Source organism: Schistocerca nitens, chromosome 6 (assembly GCF_023898315.1).
Source record: "Schistocerca nitens isolate TAMUIC-IGC-003100 chromosome 6, iqSchNite1.1, whole genome shotgun sequence".
Classification (NCBI taxonomy): domain Eukaryota; kingdom Metazoa; phylum Arthropoda; class Insecta; order Orthoptera; family Acrididae; genus Schistocerca; species Schistocerca nitens.
This window is the reverse complement of record NC_064619.1, coordinates 477,135,164-477,162,114: the sequence shown is the minus strand read 5'-3', so window position 1 is coordinate 477,162,114 and position 26,951 is coordinate 477,135,164. Positions and strand designations below refer to the sequence as shown.

General features: G+C 38.8%; 1 protein-coding gene across 6 annotated transcripts in view; it reads left to right on the top strand.

The window, feature by feature from the left end:
- The window catches only part of LOC126262706 (eukaryotic translation initiation factor 4E-binding protein Mextli-like), a 125,567-nt gene that overhangs the window by 19,367 nt on the left and 79,249 nt on the right, over positions 1–26,951 (top strand). For 4 of the 6 annotated variants that reach the window (XM_049959485.1, XM_049959484.1, XM_049959487.1 and 1 more), the window contains exons 2-6: positions 1,182–1,300; positions 1,380–1,520; positions 20,401–20,567; positions 20,647–20,860; positions 25,717–25,788. In XM_049959485.1, coding sequence (XP_049815442.1) covers positions 1,189–1,300; positions 1,380–1,520; positions 20,401–20,567; positions 20,647–20,860; positions 25,717–25,788 — 706 coding nt within the window. In that variant the 5' untranslated portion in view covers positions 1,182–1,188. The remainder of the gene's footprint in view (positions 1–1,181; positions 1,301–1,379; positions 1,521–20,400; positions 20,568–20,646; positions 20,861–25,716; positions 25,789–26,951) is intronic. The other 2 variants (XM_049959486.1, XM_049959488.1) reach the window with 2 other exon arrangements.

The window sequence follows — 26,951 nt, the reverse complement described above, 5'->3', positions numbered from 1 at the left end:
TTGGAATTTAAACCATTCTGTAGTTTTCTGATCATTCACGTTTATGTCATGTTGCGAACAGTTGTCTTAATTTTTAGTTATTTATTTTGTATTTTGCAGTGAATGTTATGATGACAAAATATTAAGCATAACATGAGGTCTAAGTTAGGTTGGAAATGTTAAGTTGATTATGAGCAGAAAGGCGATAAATTTTATGAGAAAAAGCGTGGCTATGGTTATTCAACCGTTCAAGAAGTGATTTGGGCTATCATGTGCTACAAAGTTATTTTTATTAGAACTGTGAATAACTTGTGATCTTTTGGCATCATAATATTGTTGTTGTTGTTCCAAATATGTTCTTAATTCTGTGGTTGTATTTGTCAGGGTTTGGCACAAGTGCTTAAACTCATTGCTGCAAAACAATTCTGTGGTTGACGATCTCTTACTATATACCGTCAACTAGAAGTTGACACACTTCCCGTGTATTCCCGTTGCACTCCTCACTCCAGAAAACGTGTGGAATATTACTGCCTTCACTCTAGACTCATGCCCTACTGTCTCCTGTTAATAGATTCTGGAAGGTATTGATCATTATAATTAAGTTCAATTTCAGTCTGAGGTTATTTGCGTTATTTTCTATTCCCTCGTACAGCATGACTCTGACAGTGGAATACACGTACCAGCACTGTTGTTGCTAAGATTGTAGGGTTGGCAACTTCCAGAGGCGGTAGTATAGGTGGAAACAAGAAAAAAAAAAGTAGAGTAAATGTGGACTCTAAAATGCATACCTTAAGAACTAAGAGCACTTGTTCATCTTTGGCTCTGTGAAACACATCTCTTCTATTGAAGAAGTGCACATAGCTCTTAAGGTATGCGTTTTAGAGCCCGTGTTTACTAGACACTTTCTTCTTGTTTTGGCTTATACTATGACCCATGAGAGCTACCTACCATACAATCTTAGCAGCAGTAGTGCAGGTCATACATGTATTCCACTCACGAAGGTATTTGAACAATTTTCACTTACAACTTTTGACTTGGTCATTTCTGGACCAAGATCTGTTATCTCAAATTCATGTACTTATTGTTCTCCATAATGAAAGTTTGTAACATCATCACCGAATCACCCTGTGCAAATTTATTAGGACCAAATTATTAAAATTGGTAATTTTGAACAGATTGTAAAATTCTGTATCTGCTTACAGATTGAAAATGGCAGCTGTTGCACGATCAGCGAAAACAGTGAAAAAGCTCGAAAAACCTCGACCATTGAAAATAGCTAGCCAGAACAGATACTCCACTGTAGATGGAAAAATATCATCAGGTAAATAGTATAATAATCAGGTGATAAACTGACAGTTTTTTTATTATTAGTATGCTGAAGATTATTTCTTTTGTTGTAGTGGAGGATATAATGACCCTTGCAGAGTCTGTATGTTCTCAGTTAACAAATGGAAACTGTGACCACCTATTGCAGTTAAATGTCGTGAATCTATGCACTAACTTAAAGCAATATGGTCAGACACTGGAAGGCGTTTACAAAGGTAATTAACTTGCAAGATAAGTTTTCTAACAAATCTTCTTAGTGTCATGTGATATTAAAATAAGCTGTACAGTTATTTACCACAAGCTTTAGTTGAACATCACCTTACTTTAATAATCATGGTGCTGCTGGAGGTGGTTTGCCTTCATGTCCATTGGGTTTAGATCTTCTGGATTTTAATGATACACAAGACAATTTTCACATAACAAAGTGTTTTGGCAATAAGTTACACTCGTGTAAAGTACTGGAAAGTACCCTTGGTCCTAGTGAGGGTTCAGTGCTGCTTCCTCGTACTTACAGTTTTCACGCTGGCCGAGAAATCTTTTACTTCAGTATACACTAATGGATCAGTCCATGTGAAATCAACGAATAGTATGTTTGTTGGCAGCTCAGATTTTTTTTTTGTACATGTGGTAATACCTGACTACAACCTGACATCTTCATACTGCAGAAACCAAAGAAAAGGTGGTGGTGTTGCAATTCTTGTTAAGAACAGTATCAATTGCAAAGAAATGTGTGTTCAAAATTTTTGTTTAGAGCAACATTTTGAATCATGTGCCATCGAAATATCTGTAAGTAATTCCACCCTATTAATTGTGGCAATTTATAGAGCACCTTCAGGAAATCTTGACCCCTTTTTGAAGCAGCTCGATTTGCTTTTACTGCACTTATTCAACTATAAAAGAGATGATGTACTACTTGGAGATTTCAACATCAACTTTCTTACACATAGTAGTGGGAAGACAGACCTAGAAAATCTGATGTACACCTACAACATTCTGCCAGTCGTCAATTTTCCCACCAGAGTAACTTCATATTCAAGCTCACTAATTGACAACGTTTTTGTAGACCAAGAGAAATTGGGCAGTATCAGCGTTAGTAAAATAATAAATGGTCTTTCTGACCATGATGGTCAAAGACTTACCATCAAAAATATAAATGTTTGTCAGAATAAAACTGAGCCAACGTGGAAGGTATTCAGGCCCATAAATGTACTAACAATCAAAACATTCAAATCATGCCTCCATAATGTAAATTGGAGTCACATATATTCCGAAACAGATGTAAATTCCGAGTATAACCTGTTTAGTAAAGAAATTGCGTCAATATTTGAAACCTCCTTCCCAAAATAAGTTTATAGGAATGTACCAAAAGAAAACACACAAAAAAAACCATGGATAACAAATGGGATTAGGACATCTTGCAAGCAAAAGAGAATTTTGCACATAACAGCAAAAGAATCAGGAAACCTCAGTCAAATAAATCATTATAAAAAGTATTGTAAAACTTTGAGTGAGGTAATCAAACTTTCAAGAAGCATATATTTTAGATCCAAAATCAACCAATCCAGTAATAAAATTAAAGCAATCTGGGGCATAATAAGGAGCGAGATTGGTACGAACAGTGCCAGTAAACCAGTAGACATTGTACTAAACATTGATGACAATACTGTAAGCAACCAAGAGACTATTGCGAATGCATTCAATGACTACTTCATAAGTGCTGCAGAGCAAATAGGTTGCAATGGATCCTTAGAAAGTGCCATGGATCTACTGAAGCACAGTTTTCCCATTCCAGTGAGCGTAGCCCATATATTTAATGCCTCTATGTAGCAGGGTGTTTTCCCAGAGGGCATGAAACTTGCTATAGTGAAGCCTCTCCACAAAAAGGGAGACACAACGCAAGTCTCAAACTATCGTCCAATCTCCCTCCTGTCCACTTTCACTAAAGTCCTTGAGAAACTACTGCACTCCAGAATTGTAAGGCACCTAGAAAACTTTGGCATCATAAGTGATAGACAGTTCGGTTTCCGGAAAAGTATGTCCACAACTGAGGCCATATTTTCTTTCACAAATGATATACTGGAATCCCTAAATAATAAAATGAAGGCAGTTGGAATATTTTGTGATCTGTCCAAAGCCTTCGAGTGTGTGGACCACAAAATACTCCTCAACAAAGCACGCCACTATGGGATCACTGGGGCACTTGGAAGCTGGCTAAAATCCTACCTCTAAAACAGGAAGCAGAAGGTAATTCTCAATGGGAGCAATAAAGAGGGAGAGGTAGTAAAGTCAAGGACAATCTCACAATTTGGAGACATAAATGTCACGAATCCACATACTTTGCATACTTCCACTCCATTATGTGTTATGGCATCATCTTCTGGGGCAATTCACCCTCATCTAAAAAAATCTTCCTCATGCAGAAAAAAGTAGTCCGTACAATGTGCAGAGTACCCCTGAGAACCTCCTGCTGTACACTCTTTAAAAAACTTGGAATACTTTCCACAACCTGCCAGTATATTTTTCCCTAATGAGTTTCTTGGTTGACAATGCTGCCCACTATGAAACCAATGAAAGCTTCCATTATCACAGTACAAGAAAGAAGGCTGACCTCCACTCTGAACTAAAAAGTTTAACTTGGGTACAGAAAGGAGTTCATTACTCCAGTTTCAAAATATTTAACTTATTACCGAGCTATATAAAAAGTCTACGTAGTAACAGTGCATCATTCAAAAACAATCTAAAGACATATTTAATTGAGAAAACGTTTTACTCACTTGATGAATACTTTAACAGAGAAAAGTAGTCTTTGTATGTATTTATATTTACTGTTGTTTGTTTATGAACTTTTTGTTCCTATTTGTAACCATATACTTACAGTGACAAATAGGCTTTTGCAATGTGATAAACTTTGCATAATGTATTATTCCTACGACTTTATTTTAGTTCATTATTATTTTTGCAAGTCTTATGTAATTTATGTCTAGTTCTGCTCTTGTAAACTAATTGATACCATGGTCTGTGAACATATATTACTCAAGTCGTTCTACATCCTAGCGTCATACGCATAACAGGATCTGTGGAATTTGTAGATAAATAAATAAATAGTAGGAGCTATTTGCTTGAAAAATCCCAAATTAAAAATATTTTGGACAGGTGTGGCTCGGTGGGTTAACTTCAAATTACAAAGCTATACATTTGGGATTCGGCCTAAGATTTTCTCTGTGATGTACATGTCTTTCACCTCGAATGATGAGAAAAATGTCATGTGGAAGTACTCCGTGTAAATAGAGAATGCAGCAAATAGAAACTCTTAATCTAAGACACCTTTGCTGGTGATACCAAAATTGGCAACACTTTTATGATATGGATGTCTCATTGATATAATTAGCTAAGTTGTTTGTTTGTAGTGCTGCTAAATGAGTGAACAAATTAACTCAGTTGCTAGAATGTAAATACTTTGGGATTAAAGGCTTTTGTGTGTTCCTATCAGCAACTCAATGCTTCTGCTTTTCGGTGAGTGATTCTCCTCAATCCTAAAGTATTTAAAATCTCCCAAAAAGTTTGTGTAGGTGTTCTGGATGTCCAAAATCATCTGAAAGTAAAAAGATTGAAAAATGTTTTGATCTGACATGCATGTAAGCAGCTGAATAGAGCTTGGAGTTTGAAAATTTTTTCCAGAGACACAGGGTTTGTATGTGAAAGAGTTAATAGTATTGCAGCACATTGACAACGTTTTTATTGAGAAAGTGTCAAGAGGTACTTGGGAGATGTTTTCGCCTTTCTATGGCAACTGCACTTACTGCAGCAATGCATTACTGACGATTTAAAAATGAGCAGTTTCCTTTATTGCCATCCATGACAAAGGGAGATGTGCAACAAACTACAGACAAATAATAGCGAAAGAAACTAGATTGTGAGTTTGAAATTATCTTATGATGTAAAAAGGAAATTTGTTTTCAACATAGTTTGGGAGGTGGTGAAGCTAACATAGAATCACAACGAAGGTATTTGCCAAAAACTACAGTGGATTTGATAATCCCTGAATTTTGCTGAGAAGATTCTGATTTGAAAATCTATCACTAACCTGAAAAAAAATATGATTTCAGGAGACATCACACACTGAAATTCTCTTTCCATGTGTAGAAAGTATTTTTTAGTGTGCCGCAATGGCAAATCTTGGAAGATCAAATTTTTTAAGATGTTAAAAAAAAACTAGTTCAGAAAACTTATTTTAAAAGTAACAACAAATATCTGTCTGTAATAAATGACAAAGAATTGGAGTGAGTTCTATTGGCTTTCAAATTTATCTGTTTTCTCATTATTCATCAATAAAATAAATTTTTCCCCACTCTGGTAGTAAGGGAAGTGCTTGGTGCATGTGCACACTGCAGATGTGCAGGGTGTATGCGAGTGTGTGCATGTGACATTTGTGTGGCCTTGAGAAAGTGCTCACTTGGCTGTGTCATTTAACAAGGCAGTGTCAGTCACCCTTGGCAACTTTCACTAAAACATACAAAGTGTGTAGACCCAATAAAAACCACAACTAAATGCGTAAAGCTTAGCAGTGCCAACACAAGACACTTCCTCAGGTTTTCAGTCGTATTTCGTGGGAAGGGCAGTTGAACTAATAATGGTGAGAGAATATTATTTCTATCCTGAAACCGGGAAAAGACTATCAAATTTTACCTGACTGTTGACCAATCTCTCTAATGAACAGGCTGGTGTCTGGAAGCTAGAGGGTATATATCACAATTCTAAAGTGGGTATTGGGTGTTCTGGTCCATCACAGACCAACTGGCTCATGTGGAATCAGCAGTGCACAGTGCTTCTGTGCATCACCAGAATCTTATTGCTGCACTCTTTCACCCACTGAACTTGTACGGTACCATCTGGTGTCATCACATCCTGTCTACTCTGCATAAGTGGGGCTTCTGGTGCTACTACCATTTTTATCTAGAATTTGATACCTTAAACAAGTCTAGGTCTGGATACATTCAACTCAATGTATACAGGAAACTGGAGTTCCTCAGGGATTGGTTGTTGCCACTGCAATAAACCGTATTGTGACTGCAGTGGGATCCACAGTCTCACCGTCACTGTATGGGAGTGACCTTCGTGTGTAACACAGATTTCCACCTTCGCGTACTGCAGCAGGGATCATACAAAAACTACATAATTGGGGCCCTGAATCGTGGATATCTATTTTTTCCTGTGAAAACTCTTGTGAGACACTTGTTGACTCTGGACTGTGTGTCTGCATGCGTAACTTTACCTCAGTAATTAGTTACTTGGAAGGTTTTGAAACTTTCAGATTTTTAGACCTTTTATTTGACAGTATGCCAGCCCAAGGCAGATTGCATGAGGAAGCTTAATACTCTCACATATCTCAACAGTAAATCTGGGGATGCAGATGGCACAGATATTCAGAGATTTTATGAAAACTTTGATTTTATCCTGGGTGTGTTGCTTCTGTGTCAGCAGCACCATTGGTACTGAGCTTGTTAGACCTGGACCACAAAAGAGGTTTGTGCTTGGCAACTAGAGCCCCCCTTACAAGCCCTGCAGACAGCCAAAGAGTGGTTATGCTTTGGCAGATGCAGGGGGCCATGAGAAGTCTCTGCTGAGTGCGTGCTCTGTATGCACTGCATAGTTAGTCACTATATCACTACCTCTGCAGTACATTAAAACTCTTGCCACAAAGTACTTACTGCTTTACTGCTTTGTAGAGACTACATGAGCTGTTCACAGCTCCAGGGTGATGGTAACATTTGTATGGACACTGAACCAGGTGGGTATTCTGGGAAATGAACTTTTGCATAAAGAGCTAAAGGAGCAACCACTGGAGACACTCTAATGCAGAGTACCAAGCACAGACTTATCACTGCAACTCCAACAACAGATTTTGAAAACCTGGGACTTAGAATGGCAGACTACCATGACCCTCAAGCTGAGAGCAATGAAGGGCACCACCAAGGTACGATATTCTTATCTCCAGGACTTGGGAAAGATACCAACATATATGCCGACTGCATATCAGTCCCAACAGACTAACCCACAAGTTCCTTTTGCATCAAGAGGGCTCCTGTCAATGCAGCTGTGATGGTCCCCTCATCATTGCCAGTATTCTCACAGGGTGCCTTGCTGGTTGACTTGAGAGAAGCAGTCAAGCTGCGTACCTCACTACCCCAGATTCTTGTGACAGTGGCTTAGTAGCTACCAAAGTTCCCCTTTTCTTGAGAGGAAAGGGGATTTTATGACAAAAGTCTTGCGCCCATGACCCACATAGAAAAGGCATTGAAGTGTGTGGCAAATCTCTGCCTTAGGTAAATCCACACAGGTCCTTACTTGCTTGAGGAAATAAGATTCTGTGATAGATAATTTGACGCTGCTGGAGGCAGCTTTATAGTAGGCTCTCCTATGCAGGCAAGTGCCTTGTAGGAATCTTCTTTGATCCAGAAGGGTACTAAAATACTATTTGGATGCATTACATCTGCATGTGGCTTCTTCAGTGGAGCATCTGTGGGCAGCTAACCATATTTCTGCATTCTTTTCCCTCAAAGACTTACTTTGGATACTCAGCTGGGGAATTCATATCAGACTGGTTTGAGCAGAACAGCAAAGTCATACAAGGAAGCATGCAGTGTGTTGCCCTCCTCTATGTTACTATTAACAGCATTAAATTCACAATAAGAGAGGCAGTTCAGTGATCTTTGTGTGGGGATGGTTTTGCTGTATTTTATCCATCATCTAACCCAGAAACAGCAACAAGTCAGTTGCAATAAATGCTAAAGTGATGGGAGGATTAAACTAAACACACAGGTTTCAAGTTCTTAACAGAGAAAATGATGGGTATGGACTTAAATTTTTCACAGCCTGTGTGTAGTCCACCATACATTGGTAATGAGGGATACCATTTTGAGCATAAGAGATTTGTTAGGTTCTGGGCCTCATTTTTCGCAAAAAAATTCTTATGACTACCGCATCTGAGAGATCTGAAAGCACAGTTTCTCAAAGTGCTTAACATCTTGAAGTACCTCAACCAGAGGTCTTTCGAAGCCGACAGAACACACTCTCCAGTTCTGTAAGGCTTTTCTGCTGTCTAATGTAGTATGCATTCTCTTTTTCTTTCAGCTCGTATACTTCAGACTATCACGATGACATAAATTACAAATGAATCCTAAACACACATTACATGTCTGATTTCTTTGGAAAAAAAATTGAGTTTTAAATGGGGGACAGTCAGTTTAATTCACTGCCTTTTTTGAGACATAATTGGTTTACTTTGCAGTGCAATTTGGTGTGCAGTCCATAATTCAATACTATAAGAATTTTATTAATAAATAATAAGATTTCAGCCAGATCATACAAAAAGTGTCAGTTTCCTACGCATTCTGTCATGAAAACTCAAAATACACAAATGATACACTAGGAGATTAAAAGTATCCAGAACCTGGCTGAAAATGACTTAAAAATTTGTGGCGCCCTCCATCGGTAATGCTGGAATTCAGTATGGTGTTGGCCCACTTTTAGCCTTGATGACAGCTTCCACTCCCACAGGCAAACATTCAGTAAGGCGTGGGAAGGTTTCTTGGGGAATGGCAGCCCATTCTTCACAGAGTGCTGCACTGAGGAGAGGTATCGATATTGGTCGGTGAGGCCTGGCATGAAGGCTGCATTCCCAAACATCCCGAAGGTGTTCTATAGGATTCAGGTCAGGGCTCTGTGCAGGCCAGTCCATTACAGGGGTGTTATTGTTGTGTAACTGCTCCGCCACAGGCTGTGCATTATGAACAGGTGCTTGATCATGTTGAAAGATGCAATCACCAGCCCCGAATGGCTCTTCAACAGTGTCAAACAAGAAGGTGCTTAAAACATCAATGTAGGCCTGTGCTGTGGTAGTGCCATGCACAACAAGGGGTGCAAGCCCCCTTCATGAAAAACATGACCACACCATGGTGCCACTACCTCTGAATTTTACTATTGGCCCTACACACGTTGGCAGATGACGTTCACTGGGCATTTGCCATACCCACGCCCTGCCATCGGATCGCCACATTGTGTACAGTGATTCGTCACTCCACACGTTTTTCCACTGTTCAGTCGTCCAATGTTTATGATCCTTACATCAAGCGAGGCATCGTTTTTAATTTACCGGCATGATGAGTGGCTTACGAGCAGCTGCTTGATGATGAAATCGTAGTTTTCTCACTTCCCACCTTACTGTCATAGTACTTGCAGTGGATCCTGATACAGCTTGAAATTCCTGTGTGATTGTCTGTATAGATGTCTGCGTATTACACATCATGACCCTCTTAGACTGTCTGCGGTCTCTGTCAGTCAACAGGTGAGATTGGCCTGTACACTTTTGTGCTGTACATGTCCCTTCATGTTTCCACTTCACTATCACATCAGAAAGAGTGGACCTAGGGATGTTTAGGAGTGTAGAAATCTCGCATACAGATGTCTGAGACAAGTGACACCCAATCACATGACCACGTTCGAAGTCCGTGAGTTCCGCAGAGTGCCCCATTCTGCTCTCTCATGATGTATAATGACTACTGAGGTCGCTGATATGGAGTACCTGGCACTAGGTTCAGCACAATGCACCTAATATGAAAAATGTATGTTTTTAGGGGTGTCCAAATACTTGCAATCACATAGTGTATTACAAAGTTATTGTTCCCTAGTTAATATTATTGTTATGCCTTATTATATGTATTGCTCTTGTACAAGATGAAATAAGTAACAACATAATTTAAAACATTACTTGATACTAGCTTATGGCTGCAAGCTGTATTTATGAGAAAGATGTTCACATTTAATGATCTTAGATGCCATCCATCATGAGGAGATAAGAATGATTACAGATGTAAGAGGTGTGTTCAAAAAGTAAGAGGACTTTATATTTTTATGAAAAAATATTTATGTATTCATCAATATTCATGTTGCCCCTTCAAAGTAATCCCCCTCAAGTACAATACACTTGGAGCAACGCTTCTTCCAATCCTCGAAGCACTTCTCATTAGCACTTTTTGGTACAGCTTTGACTACTCCCAGCGATGTAGTTTCTATTTCCTCAATCATTGAAAATCTTCATCCTTTCCTAGGGCTCTTCTGTTTTGAAAACAGGAAAAATCTCTGACAAACAACAATGAATGAGCAGGTGCATTGTTGTGATGCAAAAGCCATGAATTGTTTTTCCACAATTCCGGACTTTTTTTGCATATTGCATCTCGCAAATGGCACATAACGTCAAGATAATATTCCTTATTGACAGTGCGACTTTGAGGCAAAAATTCATGACATGCTATGCCATGGTCATTGAAGGAATGGGAGAGAGAGAGGGGGGGGGGGGGGGCAAAAAAAAATCAAAATCAAAACTTAACTTTGACATTTGATTGAACTTGGCACACTTTTTGTTCTTGGTTCTCCAGGATGCTTTCATTGGGGCGACTGAGCTTTGGTTTCGACATCATAACTGTAAACTCATGTTCCATCACCCTTTTGAGCACTTTTAAACAAATTTTTTTATTTTTTTTTACTTATTTTTTTTTTTTTTTTACTTGTGGCAGACTCACTGTATCTGTCAACATTTCAAGTGTTTTAGAGCACTTGATTCCATTTTTCACACAAAATTTGATGCAGATTCTTTACTACATCTTTTATAATAATTGAAAATCGCTGAGCACACTAAAACACGTATAACCTTGCTAACCAAATGAAACTTTGAACATATGTTTGGGATATGTGCACCAACATGAAAAAAAAGATCAATAATTGTATTACATTGCTTACAGACATACAGAATTAATTTGAAATTCCTTGTCAGTAGCACTCAGCAATCTGTGTGAGTGAAGAGCTAGTTTTTCACAAGAACGATGTTTTCTAAATCTGGTTTGACTGTGTATCAATAGACTGTTCTCATTGAGGTAATTCATAATGCTCTAACACAATATATGACTAAGTGATTGTGGCACAGTGGTTAGCACAGTGGACTCGCATTCGGGAGGAGGATGGTTCAAACCAGCATCCGTGATTGAGGTTTTCCATGATTTTCCTAAATTGCTTCAGGCAAATGCTGGGGTGGTTCCTTTGAAAGGGCATGGGAGACTTCCTTTTCCGTCCTTCCTTAATCTGATGGGACTGATGGCCTCGCTGTTCAGTCCCCTCCCAGCAACAAACCAACCAACCACCTACAATATATGTTTCAAAATCCTGCTGTATAATAACGTTAATGATGTGGGCTTACCAGGGCTAAAAAATTCCTCATCCACTTTGTCTCCTTAAGAACACTGCCAACTATCCACTAAGCGTACCCTATACAGGAAGCACTGCAGCACAGTCAATCTACATTTTTTAACATGTAAAATCTTGGAAAAGAGTGATATTTTATTGGTATCAGGGTATGTGGAAATTCAGAGCAATGTTTTGGCGGATGCAGCAGCCATGGAGGCCTGCACAGTACATATAGTTGCTCAGTGTAAAGTTCCTCTACATGCGGTGTCCTTGCTGTTGAGGAAATATATCCTACATTGTTTGGAGGAGTAATAGACCAGACTGTAGCTGATTCTTTAGTCACAGAAAAACAATGAAGTGTTATTAGTATGCCTTCATATTGGACCCTCTCTTGTCATTGGGTTTCTCCTCCATTGAGGAGAACCCCAAGTGTACAGTGCTTGTAGTGTATTGCTGACAGTGGGACACATTTTAGTTGTTTCAATGATTGAGAATCCAGTGTGGAATAACAATAATATCAAGTAGAATAGATGCTGCTCACCACATGGAGGAGGCATTGAGCAGCAGACGGGCATATTTTCAGTAAGAAAGTAACTAAACTGTCAGACTAATTCCTCCTCCAAATGTAGGAAAACTTGCGCCTTCCCATCCCATGCTTAGCTACTGTCATCTCCAGGTCTCCAGGTGGTAAGACCTAACTGCGGTGAGCAGCTCTCTCTGCTGGAGTGGGAAATTGTGGTACAGGATGGGTATGGGACTAGGTCATGCAGGGTATGGGTGGGAGAAGATACTTTAGGGTTGCCTGTGGGAGTGTGGAGGAATGTGGTGGGGACAGGATGGTGGGCAGCTAGGTACAGCATCAGAAGGCTGTGCTGGGGATCGGGGAGAATTAAAGGAGAGAAGCAGAGAGGGAAAGAGGACTACGCAGATGCTCTGGGGGATAGCAGGTGTGTTTTTGTGTTTGAGGCTGGAGTGGGAGCTGGAAAGAGGATAGAGGCAGGTGATAACAAGGGCTAGCAAAGGTTACAAGAATGAAGGGTATGTTGCAGGAAGAGTTATCACCTGCACAGTTCAGAATAGTTTGTAGTGGGAAGAGTCACAGATGGGACATATTGTGAAGCAGTCTTTGAAGGCAAGCACACTGTGCTGCACTGAATGCTTCAGTACTGGTTGGTCAAACTCTCTCTTGGCCAAGGTTTGGCAGTGGCCAGTTGTGTGGACAGACAACTTGTTAGTGGTCATGTCCATGTATAATGCCACACAGAGTTTGCAGCTAAGCTGGTAGACAACAAGGCAGCTTTCACAAGTGATCCTGCCTTTGTTGAGGTAGGAGGTGCCTGTGACAGGACTGGAGTAGGTGGCAATGGGAGGATGTATGGGGCAGGTCTTGCATCTAGGTCTACTACAGGGGTAAGTGTCATGGGGGTAGTAGTTTGGAAGCAGGGACGGACACAGATATTACCTAGGTAGGGTGGATGATGAAATAAAACTTTAGGAGAAGTGAGGAGAGTAATGGGGAGAATATTTCTCATTTCAGGGCATGGCAAAAGACAGTCAAAATCCTGGTGGAGAATGTGATTCCTTTGTTGCAGTCCTGTGTGGTACTGACAAGGGGAAGGCCTCAATACATGGATGAGCAATTCGACTTGTATTTGGCATGGCACTTTTGTAGAACCTAAAATGAAATTTTCCAAGATTTTGCTCAACTTCCCACAATCTCGTTTTTGAGAAAACCACCCCTGAAGTTCATGAAGCATAATCAATTCAAAATTGATGGGAACAATAGGTAATTGAAAATTGTACATTTTTCATCATATGTGGAGGTTGCAAATGCATATTTTCCTATAAATCAAGGAAAGAAACTCTTTAGGATTGCTGCTTATTTGTATGCACATGTAAGATAACACTGTTCAACGTAAGTGCCACTGGTGTAGTGAATAAGGCATCTGGCTGGGAGGAGGGAACCTGTATTAGTCTCGCAACACATTCTGCAGTTTTTTCCATTTGTACTTATTTTCAAATCGAAATTGGTAAGAGTAGGATGGTTAATAAGATAATGAATAAGGAATAAAAACATTAATATCAAATGGATAGTTGCTACTCGCCATATAGCAGAGGTGCTGAGTTGCAGATAGACACAAATTAATTTTGATATGGAAAAAATACAAATTAAAAGAAACTGTAGTATGCATTGGATGCCCCCCCCCCCCCCCCCAACCCCGTCAGCCATGTTGGTCAAACAGCATTTGTCTTATGGACACATAAGCACCAATCATAACAGTTTCTTTTCTTGATTTGCAGGAAAATGTAGACTTGCTGTACGCATAGATGATGATGATGATGATGGAAAAATGCTCGTTTTCAATTATCTGTTGATCTTGACAATGTTGAGTCCTCTATGTGTCATGAAATTTATGGGTGATTTTCTTAAAATAGGATGAATGTAGAACGAAAATATCTTAGTCTTTTGTTTCAGGTTGTATATAAGCGATGTGTCAAATATGAACTGAATCAGTTGGCCATGTCTTATACCTTCCTCTTCTGAGTCACAAGGAGTACACTCCTTTGTAGCCAGTAACTGAATGTATTGGTCTGGTAAATGACTGGGGAGACAAAGTGTGGGAGATCGATGTCTGGACAAGAGGGAAGTGTAATTTCGTTCTGTGGAGGCCTCAATGGAACACCCTTGACATATTTGAGAGGAACGGTTCATCACTGCAGTTGTGACTGTGATAGGTTACTAACCTGTATTGAAGGGTCTTTTTTGTGAGGAATGGGAGACAGCTGTTGAAATGGAGCCATTGTTAGTGATTGGTAGGTCTGATGTGGTCAGAGATACTGTTGGAGCCATCCATTAGGTGGTCTACATTGAGGAAAGGTTGTAGAAAGATCAGGGTGAAGTGAATGGTTGTACATGGCTGAGGGTCTCCGCCAATTGTCAGATGATACCCTGTACAAATCCTGCCACAGTGACCCTATTCCAGAAAACCAGCACAACCCAGTCCCTCCTCAAATACCTGGGTCCTTCTCAGAACCTTTCCCCTGAGTCTGTCTCCCTCCTGACCCGCATCACTTTCTGCACTCCTCCTTTCTATGTGCTTCCTACAATAATTAAGCCCAACCACTTAAGATGTATCATTGTGGTTGGATGCTGTGCCTCCACGTAGAGCACCTCTGCCCTAGTGGACTAACACCTTTAGCCTATTACCTGTTACCTAGCCTTCTCTATAAAAGAGATCAACCAGCTACTCCACAGACTCTGAACAGTTCCTGTCACTTTACAACATGGGATATTGCTCATCACTGTTCCTCTATACTAATGCCTTCACTTCCCATGACCTTGCTGCTGTTGAATACTGCATTTCCCAGTGCCCAACTCCAATCCTATAACCTCCTTCTTACCCACCACGACTATCTACAAGCTCACCTCAATTTACTTCTCTATTGAATGCGTCATCTACAAAGATATGTGGTACAGCCATGGGCATTCGCATGACACCATCCAACAACAACCTATTCATTGTGCATCTTGAGAAACTTTTCACCCATTTCAGATCCATTGATGAAATTTTCGTGATCTGCGCTGAGTGTGGATATCCTATCCAAATTCCTCCAGAACCTTTTTCCTCATATGTTACACGTGGTTCTCCTCAGCCCAGCAAGCCAGTTCCTCGATGTTGACCTCTACCTCATAGGTGACTTTCTCAATACATCCATTCACATAAAATCTAAAAACTAGAAACAATATCACCATTGGAAAATTGCCACTCATTTCACACTATGAAGTCCCTTTCACACAGCCTAGCCACTTGTGGTCGTCACATCCGCAGTGACAAGCTGTCCCTCCTCAGATATCCTGAGGGCCTCACAGAGGCCTATGCAAGACTGAATTTATCCTTTCCACCTTGTCAAAAACAGATCTTTCACCCACGTGTCTCCCCAGTCACCTACAATCTCCAACATTCACACTGACTATCCACAGGGGGAGAATGCCCCTAGTGACTCAGTAGCATCCAGACTGGAGCAACTGAATCACATTCTCCACCTGAGTTTTGACTGCCTGTTGTCGCACTGTGAAATGAGAAATATCTTCCCTGCTCCTCATGCAGTGGTTTTCTGCTGCTCATCTAACCTGTGCAAATGGCCTTGTTTGTTGTTATTCAATTGTCTCATGGGTCATACTGCTGTAATAGATCTAGGTGTAAGACCTGTCTCGTACATCTTTCCACTACTGCCTATTTCAGTCTTAGCTGCAATTATCTTGTGGCATTCTACACGATGTGACCACTAATAAACTGTGTTCCACATGATTGACCAGTGCCAAACTGTGACCAAGAGACAGCTTGATGACCCAGTTGCCAAGTACGCCACACAAACCAGTGTGTTTGTCTTTGACTGTTTCACAGTCTGTGCCATGGATTGTTTCCATCACTAACAGCTTTTATGACTTGCTAGGTGGAAACCCTCCATGCAACATATCCTTTATTCCTGTAACCCCCTGCCCCTGGTGTCAACCTTTGCTAGTCGGTGTTCCCACCTGCCTCCATCCTCTTTCCTGCTCCCAATCCATCCTCACACTCTACCCTCCTGCCTCCACTCCCTCCTGCCCCCTGTGCACCTGCCTAGTTCCTTCCCTTCTCACTTCTCTCCTCTACATGCACCCTCCTCCTTCTACACTTCACCCCTTCAAATACAAACTCTGGATGCTGCACACCCCCACAGGCAGCACTACAATATCTTCCCCACACGTATCCCTACCCAACTATCCCTTCCTACCTCCACCTCTTCTGTGCTCTTACATCCCAGCCAAGATTGCTGCTCACTGTGGCCAATCCCTAATGCCCAGATAAGACACCGCGGGCTGTGGTGAGTAGCAATCTGTCATGTTTCGTACAAGGATTTTAAAATTTTGTGAGGTAACAGGACTAGTCCCTAAAATATAAGGACAAAGATTTTAACTGGCTAGCTCTTTCTCATTTTTGTAGCAGTTGTCAGCAAGCCATGAACAGTTGCAGAAAAGTTTTAACTAGTTAAATTTTAATGCTTCATTTTTTAATACTCAGTCTCTTGACTAATACAGAATCTTTAAAGATTGATATTATGTGCAAGAGTTAGTGAGTTTGTACCTTTGTGTAACCAACCAGCCACAGGATTTAATATTTGTCAGAGGCTGGTTCTTTCCCTTTTTTGTTGGTGATCATCCAGCTGCAATTTTAAGGCATCTCTCTCATTATTGAGTGTATCATTGAAAAATGTTTTATCCTGTGTATACTAGTGGTGGTTTAATGAATGAATAAGGGAAAATTTTTATTGGTTTTTTAACTTCCCTTGTCCAAATAGAATTGTAGGTGTGCTCCAAAATACTACCAACAAACCTATTAATAATCCACTGGATCTAATATTCGTCATTCTTGTCCGGATGATACATATGCTGGATGCAGTGTTGTAAATGACAAGTGTGGCAGCAATTGAAATAAATTTAAGTTTGCAGATGCTTGTGTTATTTCTGTTACTTCGAAATTCATGATGCCAAAGTTGGCTATAATTTACAGGCTCTGGGAATCATATGAGGCACTGTCCAACTGAATTACAGTTTACTGGCCTTTTTAAATGTAATGGATGGCACATCTGCAGATCCATGTGCATTCTGTAGTTGCTCGTAGGAACTGTCAACACCACGATGAGTATCCTTGCTTCTTAGTGCAATCTGTCTTTGTTTGCGACATTAAAGATGTGTGCATGCCAAACATGGCTTCTGTGCCCCAAGCTATATACATTGCAGTTTGTGAAATTTTGTTAGTCAGTACTGGATTGGAGGTTGATCGTCTACACTTGGAAATCTCTATTCATTATTAGGGCATTAGGTGATGGCATCCCCTATTAACAAGATCACTAGTGTTGATTGGCTGTAGGGGTTTTGCACAATAGGTACCCTCAGTAGTGTGTGAAAAGCACCATACGCACACACCTTAAATTATTTAATATGATGCATACATCTAATTCAGTCCAATCAAAAATCTTGTCTTTCCTATCTCACCTTTGCCTGCCATTTGACAGCTACCACAGCTGCTGGTGGCACCACAGTCACATGCCACACAGTACTTTCTGTTCATAAGGGCAACAGATCAGAAATGTTCCTTCAGTGTTGCACATGCCATTAATTCAGTTCTGTGTAAATGATGTCTATAGACATAGTAGCTTGTACTGTGGTCTTGTTTATGATATTTGTAATTTAGTTGACTTTAATTTCTGATATCTTATATTTTTCTACCATTATTTCTAAGCTTCATTTTCTAAGCTTCTCATTTCCTACTCCTGCACCATTGAGTTGTCTTCTTTCCCGAAAATTATTCCCAAAGGCCCAACTCTGAAAATAAAATCAGCCTTCAAAACTTTGGGTTATACTTAGCCTCTGAGGTGTCAAGCCACTTGATGTTCTCCAGATTGGACATTGTGGAACCATGCTTGTAAGTGCTAGATCAGGGCTGGCCATGGTGTTTCAAAATTCATGCGTGCAGTGTTCAGGCTGCAAGCATGCCGAGGCCATGCTTGGCCTGTCACTCAGGTTTGCTTGGTTCTTCTCCGAAGTACACGGAGCAACACAACTTTTCATTTAGCATTGTGGTATGGCATTTTCCGGTCAGTGCAACTCTGAGTTTGGTGGAACTGTGGTGTCACTGCTGCTAAACTTTTTCTATTTGTTCATGGTATGAAGGACGTTCACATATCCAGTGGCTGTTCATGCAAAAAGAGGTAGTCTAGCGATCTATTGTCACAATCCTTTAAAATAAATGGGTTTGACAGAAGAAAGGGATGAGAATTCTCAATTTGCATAAACGACAGGTACTGCTTATTTGCTACGAAATGATGTTACAGTACCATGCAGAGAGAATTTAAACATTTAGATGACAATGGAAGAGCAAAAAGTTACAAAGATCATCAGATGGGATTCATTGTTCTATACACCAGTAAGTATGTAGTACTAAATTTGCAGACACGGAGCACTTGAAAAAATTGGTGGTATAAATAAAAAAATCCCTAAAGTCACCCTCATTATTCCATTGTCAGTTGCAACACTTTTCAGTGGAACTGAACAAAGAGTATGGAACTTCGTATATTACTGCAAAATAAGTTAGTTAAGTCCATGCATATGCTTGGAACAAATTTTCAATTTAAAACTCACTATTGTCAAATTTATGAAGGAAAAAGAAGTACAGGAACATAAATTAGAACATCTGGAGCAGATTGCAGACTTCATGTTTTAAGTGGACTTAACTGCACACTGCCCACAGTAAAACATTGCAATATAACTTCTTTCTGATTTGGTGGGTACGCATTTAAAAAGAAAGTTGCGTTGTAGAATGGACACATTCTGACAAAGACAGGCCAGTTTCCTAAGCTCACTAGCATTACAGAAAGCACGCTGTGTGAAAAATTCATTGTGGCCTCGCAAGAATTAAAAGGATAGCCTTATAAAGGTTTTGAAGACACTGCCAGTCTTACGCATCTCTTCCCAAGCTGTTTTGAAGACAGTTTACAGTTTCAGATGAAAGTGCCCTATGCATGTGCAGATGTAACTGATTGACCTGCAAGTAATTCCAGTTTCAGTGTCAAATTTTTTTATGTTAAAACTGTCCAAGACATCTACATTGCTTTCCTCAGGTAGATTTTCTAAGTCTGCATAATGAGGTTGCAAAAGTGATACAATATTGTGATAGACATATTTGTGTGAAAGGCCTTTTTTTCGATTAATTAACTAAATAAGTCGTGATTATTTGGCAGCTTCAGCACAAAACTCTGTTAATTGTCCGTATCTGTGAGTATGCGAATAGTTCCTACGAGATAAAAACTAAGTCTTCAGCACGCCAAAAATACTAAAGGTTTGGGTTTGAATTTGGAAAGTTGACTTGCTGAGAAGATTGATGGCATGAAGGTAACTGGAAACTCACTGGACTAAATTTCTAACCTTGGATTGCAAATAAAACGGCACGGACTGCAGAGGGAATGCCGAGAGCATCAGCTGACAGAAAACAGAATGGCAGTGCTCCAGCAGGTCACAGCAAGCGGGCACGGACCTTAGAGAGAACGCCTGCAACTGCCGGTGGAAGGAGAAGGCCACAGACATAAAACTGGACCAGGTCCACTCGAGGAGCAGTCTCAGGTCGCACCTGATAAAGGCTACGAGCTAAGTTACCTAAATATCGTGCAAGAACGATGCTGATATCCGCCAGAACACCCGACAACCCAAGATGTCAGTATTTTACATTTTCAAATTTGCTCAGTAATTTTTTTAAACATTGTAAAGCAAGTTCTTGCTGCCTCTGGAAGTCACTAGATAGGCAGTGGTCAACTGAAATTCGGTGCCATGAACTGGGTTAGCTGTTTGGGTATATTAATGTGTTGTAGGCAGCAGACAGCCAAGTTAAGTAAGCGTCGCTATATGAAGAGAGTGGGATGATGCTGCTTCAAACTATGTAAATAGAAATACATATCCTGTAAAGGTAAAGTGTTTTCTTTGAGGTGCAAATGTTACACCACTAAATATGATTAAAAAAAAGAGCAATGTCTCAGAAATCACTGAAGGCTGTAAGTGGATTAATAATAGAGGTGAGCACAAAGCAGTGAATGGTTATGTAAATATGTAATGGAAACAGTGGCCATTTTTGGCACAGATATGATTTTTCACAGTGAGTGAATTACCTGAATATGTTTTTTAGATGACTACCTATCTAATTGTGATGAAAGTATTTCAGTATATCTTTCACCTCTCAGTTCACTTGTTGATGTCAACAGTGACAATTTACTTATCTCATAACACAGTGAATGGTGTTAATATTTTCTTTTTTGTTTCTTTTCCAGATCAGTTGGATAGATGTTTTGTAGCTTTCAGGAACGGCTGTAAAGATGAGAAAGTTGACTATGTGTCTAGAATTCACCTGTTAGAAATAATAGAATTAAGAGCAAGAAACTGGGTGTCCAGTGACGATCTGAATAATTATTATCGTCCTAAACTGAGTGCTGTTGAAGTAAGTAGTGGTGGAACATTTAATATATCAATGAGTGACGTTGACTCCTGAGTATATGCTTCATCTTGTTTTATGTTAGCAGGAAGTGCTGCCAGTACCAGATGCAACAGGACTCTCTCTTTCTCCAACAGCGTTAGCCCAAGCAGTCATTACCCCAACTACACCTCAACCGTCATTGTTGAATCCAGGGGAAGTTATAAAAGCCTCGGGGAAATTTGCTAAACCAACAAAAATACCAGGAAAGAATTATTGCAAAGATGAGGTAGTTATAAGGAACTCGGATTCGGGAAAAGGTAAAGTTTTTGTTTTTAATTTAAATTGCTCTTTCTACATTATTTGTAAGCAGCAAATAAAGTCCAATAGTTCTGAGATCCATTAACTGTCATTGTGCGTTGTCACTTGCAAAGGAATTTTGAAATAGTTTCATTTGCATACATTAGACCTAGACATGGATGCAGTAAGCAGGTTAAAAGGAATGTAACTTGCAGCAGTTACACAGAAATGAAGCCACTTGCACAGGATAGAGTAGGCTGGGGAGCTGCATCAAACCACTCAAACATCCGTGATGTATGTATGCACATTGAAGTTATGGTGTGAATGGGAATTTAGATTGAGTAGGGAGGCGTGCTAGGTTATTCCTTGCACATGTATGAAACTACTGTGCCAGGGTGGCATAGTGGTTAGTGCCTCTGCCTAGTGAGCATGAAACCTGGGTTGAAATCGTGGCCTGGGTACAGATTTTCATTTGTTGCTTCAGTCTGCATATATACATCATGAAAGATGAGATTTTGTTTTTAAATGTCTGTCTTCTCATTTCTGAATTTCCAAAACCTACAATTGTAACATTTATGGAATTCAAACTTCTCCTTTCTTTATTATACAGGGAGTAATTAAATTCCCTTAACAGCCTTTGAGGAGAGGTTCTTTAGACCAAAACAAGAAAAAAACTCTTGTAAATGTGGGTAGATCACATAACTAATGAGGAGGTATTGAATAGAATTGGGGAGAAGAGGAGTTTGTGGCACAACTTGACAAGAAGAAGGGACCGGTTGGTAGGACATGTTCTGAGGCATCAGGGGATCACAAATTTAGCATTGGAGGGCAGCGTGGAGGGTAAAAATCGTAGAGGGAGATGAAGAGATGAATACACTAAGCAGATTCCGAAGGATGTAGGTTGCAGTAAGTACTGGGAGATGAGGAAGCTTGCACAGGATAGGGTAGCATGGAGAGCTGCATCAAACCATCTCAGGACCGAAGAACACAAAAACAACAACGCATACCATAAGAGCTATGAGCTCTTTCATCTTCCATACTATGAAATACATCTATTCCACTGCAAGATCTTCACTCTCCTTAGAGATTGGAAAAAAAAAAAAAAAAAAAAAAAAGAAGAAAGAAAGAAAATTGTCTGGTAAACATAGAGAGTAAAATGTGTACATTAAGAGCTATGAGCACTTGTTCAGTAAATGAGATATTTCATGGTATCAAAGATGGAAAAAGTGCTCATAGTACTTAAGGTATGCATTTTAGAAACCTTGTATCAATGTATACTAGACTTTTTTTTGTTGTTTTGGTGTACACAATCTGTCCTCAAAGGCTGTACAAGGGGATTTAGTTGCATCTTGTATTTCTCAGAGAACTGCAGTTTCACTTTTCAGTATGTCAGTACTAAAATCTAAATCGGTAGTGATTTACCCCTTTTTTGTAGAAATAATAAACAGCCAATCAGTTGCAAAATGGAAGGATTATTAAAACCCTTTTACCAAGGTCTCGCCGTTTGTAAAAATGTCTTCTTCAGATGGATATATTGACAGCTGGGTTCATGTGGCAGAGGTACGTTAAAATATAGCCGAAGGCGTTAGATATAAAATTTCACCTTCATAATAATTAAAATGAGCACAATGTGCAGTGCACAAGCTGTATGTTGTGCATGTTTTAGTTGTTGTGGAGGCGAAATTTTATATTTAACTAACACCTTTCGGCTGTATTTTAACATATGTCTGCCATAACATTTAACCCAGTTGTCAATATTTCCGAAGAATATGTCTATGAAATGTTGAAACGATAGTAAAAGGATTTTAATAAAGCTTCCATTTTGTGGCTGACTTACTGTTTATTATTTTACAAGATGATTTCTTCCTACATTTGCTGCTCCAGGTATGTAGAAAATTGTGAAATTAATGAAGTTTTATTGCACACACATAAAGTTAGGCATCTAAATTGAGCAATAGCAAGGCTCATACTAAAGTGACAATTTCAAAATAATTTGTTGTTGTTGTTGTTTTTTCTCTAAAATTATGTACAGATATAACACTCTCAGGTCCTCCTTGGTGCTCCGTGTTGTGTTGGTAGCTCCATGTAGCACCTGGTAGGCATTTGTGCTGTCAAACTCTTCATCTGCTGCACACCAAGCAAAGAGCACCTTAAAACAAATAATAATTCAAACAAATATTTGAACATATATAAGATATCATCTACATACAAATGAGTTTTTGTACATTTAATTATTGTTGAAATTACAATAAAATTATTTGTACACACACTTCCTCATTTATTGATAATGAGGGTACAGGAAATTTCATGTTCTCTGTTCCTCGACTTTGTGAATTTAATTCAAGCTGATTGTGTACTGTCACAACCTCTGAAATACATTTTTCACAAACTGCTCCATACAAAAGTACATAAAATTTTCCAAAATTACTTATAGTCCAATTGAAATTACTTGGTAGTTGAAGTGTGTCACTTTCTGCTACAGTGTTGCCACAGTTGTTGTAGGCTACTGTTCAGTTATAGGTGATCCACAAACATGATTGGTCACGTAACAAATGGTGTTAATGACTAGGGCAGAGCAATGTTGGAAGCAGCTGCTGCAAGATATAACGGACAGATACAGAAGATGCTCTGTTGATAGTTGGTAATAAGTGATCAATGAGTGAACAGTGGCAAATGAGGCATTTTGTAGCCCTGAATTTAAGGCACCCTCTGATGCTCAATAATTATTGCATAGTGCAGAGTATTGTGTAATAATACTGTCTGTTTGAGAATGGAATTGAAATATTGCGCAATATATTGAAGAAGACTGCGGAGCTTTAAAAATCATACATTGGGCAATACATAGTATAGTGTAAGGTTACTATTGTGCAATAAACGGAATTGCCTGCCGAGATGGAGAGAGATTCAAATTGCTTGGAATGAATTTCCTCACAGAACCGTAAAAAGTGAGTGACACAAGATTGTGTGTGATGTAGGAAGTATAGCAAAGAATCTTGTGGTACTTTGAGAAATGAAGTTACTGACTGTAACGGAAACTCCAAATATTCAGTTATTCACAATAGTAGGGGAAACTGAAGATCATGGTGTCATGACAGCAAGTAGAAATATTTATTTTACTTACAGCAGTTAGCAGTATTTGCAAATAAGATCAAGTTAGCTGTCCAACAAGCAGACTTTGTAAAATCTTTTAACAGTTGTCACACTGTGGACATAAGATCATGTAAGCTTTCCATTAGTAACCAGTAAAAGATTGTGTTCTTTCATTTGCAACAGTTGTTACAGTAGAGAAGTACATAGAAAACAGTTCAAATGCATGATAAATTACACACTTGTTTAATTTGTTAATTTGTCTTTATTGTGGTTTACAAATCTATGCTGTAGCAAATGAGCCCCGTGGCCCACAGAAATTTTTGCAGGAAGCTTTTCAAACTTCTTTCATCTTGTCAGCATAATTCCTGCAGGTTTTGCAAGGCTAGGAACTCGGTTGCAGTACAGACAAAGCCCACCTCATCTAGCAACGATATATTTGCTGTGAAGGTCGAGTAGTACTGTGCTGTTCTTGGCCTCACACTTTTGACAATGTATGGACACAATATTATTGCCCAATAAATATTGAACTCGTGATGTTCCTCATAAACTCATTTCTTAACATAATCACGACTTTGTGATGTGCAATGCACTAATATCCGAGAAAACAATAATCAACAATTTGCTGTAGATCGCTTTGTTCATGGCAAGGTGGAAGAATTTCAGTTTCCGCTCTAAAAGCAAATTGATTTCTCGCTATCATTAGTTGCCTGAAACTATGCTCACACTGGCTATTAGAGGTGCCGCATAACCAGTAGACAAGCAGTCCTGGTTGTGTTTGCAGATAACAGGCAACACAAGGAAATTAAGTAAGAGTAAGTAAAAAAGTCAATAAGATTTTCAAAATTATACAGCAAAATATTGGAAAACAAATACATTTAAATCAATTATTTGAATAAAAATAATAATCAGTGTATTGAATAGGTAAAAAAAAAAAAGCTGCACTTAACAAGTTACGCCTTCCACATGTAGGGTATATACACCAAGCACTGTGCTAGGGCGCTATACTATGGATGATTGTTATATCTATTACTTTGGTGACACAGTTGCAATGATTAATTGCAGCCTTCAAAAATTCGGCTTCATGCAATGTGCAAAGCTGATCTCTGTGGTTTTAATATCTGTGTATGAAATGCTGAATTGCATCTTGGATGGAATGATCCAGTAGTGTTTGGGTCAGCTACTAAGTAATTTTGATTGGACTATAATTTATTTTTAATATAGCCTAATTATTGATTAGATTGCTGTAGTACTTTAATATTTTGTTGAAGACAAAGAATAAGAAATAATACATTGAAAACATTTTTTGAAGTTTAAAGACAACATACATATGATAAAAAAAGATCTTATACTTTTGCGAAGTTTCCTGCTCTGGCAATTTGAATTTCCACTATTTTTCAAAATGTGACTGTTTAGGAAGCTTAGTGATAAGTGTGCTTATCTGTAAACTGCTCTCCATATCATACAAAGGGTAATTTACTGGATTTTTTTTTTCAGTATTAAGTGTTTGCTAGTAAACTTCCACATTATATACTTTTTAATGTTTTATATGCTTGACAGTATGTGTAACATGTATTGGGTGCGTTCAGCAATAAGATTTGTTTCTCCTTTACGTTGACCTATTTTTCTTTTTCTTTTTTTTCTCTTTTCTTTTTAGCGATGATTAGTTTCTTAATGAAGTTACATAATGAAAATTCAAGATCATAACTCATATAATGATTTTTTTTTTAATAAGAAACTCTCTATGTTTTCATATTAAGTGTAAATGTGTTTTCATGGTTGTGTGTAGTGATGGGCATCAAAGGGCGCAGAGTCCACATGATAGAAGAGCTGAGTGAAACGATCATATCATTTCAGCGAGGTAAAACATACTCGCTTTTGAGTTTAAAGTTTGCAGCACTTAACTGTCTTCATGTAGCATGGAAATTCACTTGATAATTATTTAACAAGTGTGTTGCTGGTGAACTCATTTTCAACTAACAGTACTGTGCTCTTTGCTTGTATTGTATTGCCTGTAACTACATTGCCATGATTTACTACAAATACATCCAACTATGGAGAGCAGAAATATGAATAACGTGTTGTTTGTAAGTTTTTTAAGTGCATAAATTTTTATAAAAATTCTCCTTATCACATAACAAATGGAAATAGTATAGATGTTGTGTGACAGTTAATTTTAAAGTCTAGTAGTCATTACATTGTCACTGTGATGTAATGCTCCATTTCAGGGTAGGTGTGTAACATTTGCAGGGTTTCCATATTAAGACTTCTGTTTAGCGGTTATCCTAACAAGCTGCCATGCCAGCACGTGCTCTTTCAGTGAAGTATAGGCTGAATTTTATGCATGTCCCATATTTGCTAAACAAGTGTCTGTGTTTTCTAGATGCCTCATGGCCTCTAAGACTTGCCAAGAAAAATGAGTGCAACATTATTTGGCAACTGACTCTGAGATTGTTTTCAAATTATGCTCGCAATAGTATAAATAAATAAGTCCACTTCAACATACCATCAGTGAAATTAGCAAGCTGTCCAACTAAGAACAAATATAGCATTTAGTTGTAATATATCCTGCAATTATAATCTCACTTCATCATTATCTTTTTAAATTTTAAGTAGAAGGGTCCATTTGTAAATTGGAATACAGTTGTTATGGTTAAAATAAAGAAGGGATAAAAACTAGACCTTCAGCAAAGGAAAGATATATTCACTGTAACATATATGAAAAGGCTACACACACACACACACACACACACACACACACACACACACACACACACATTGCATTTTAACATTCGTGCTTGGAAGCAGTTAGACTATAGCGTAAATTGCTTTTAACATTAAGCTAAATGCTTCCTAACAGAGCAATGTCTTTCTGTGATTTAAAATTGTAATAATAATAATAATAATAATAATAATAATAATAATAATAATAATGCTCTGAAAGATGTTAGATGATATATTGCAAGATTTAATTTAGTGCAAATGTTTACGTCAGATTCTTCAAAAAATTGTCAGTGCGTCCTT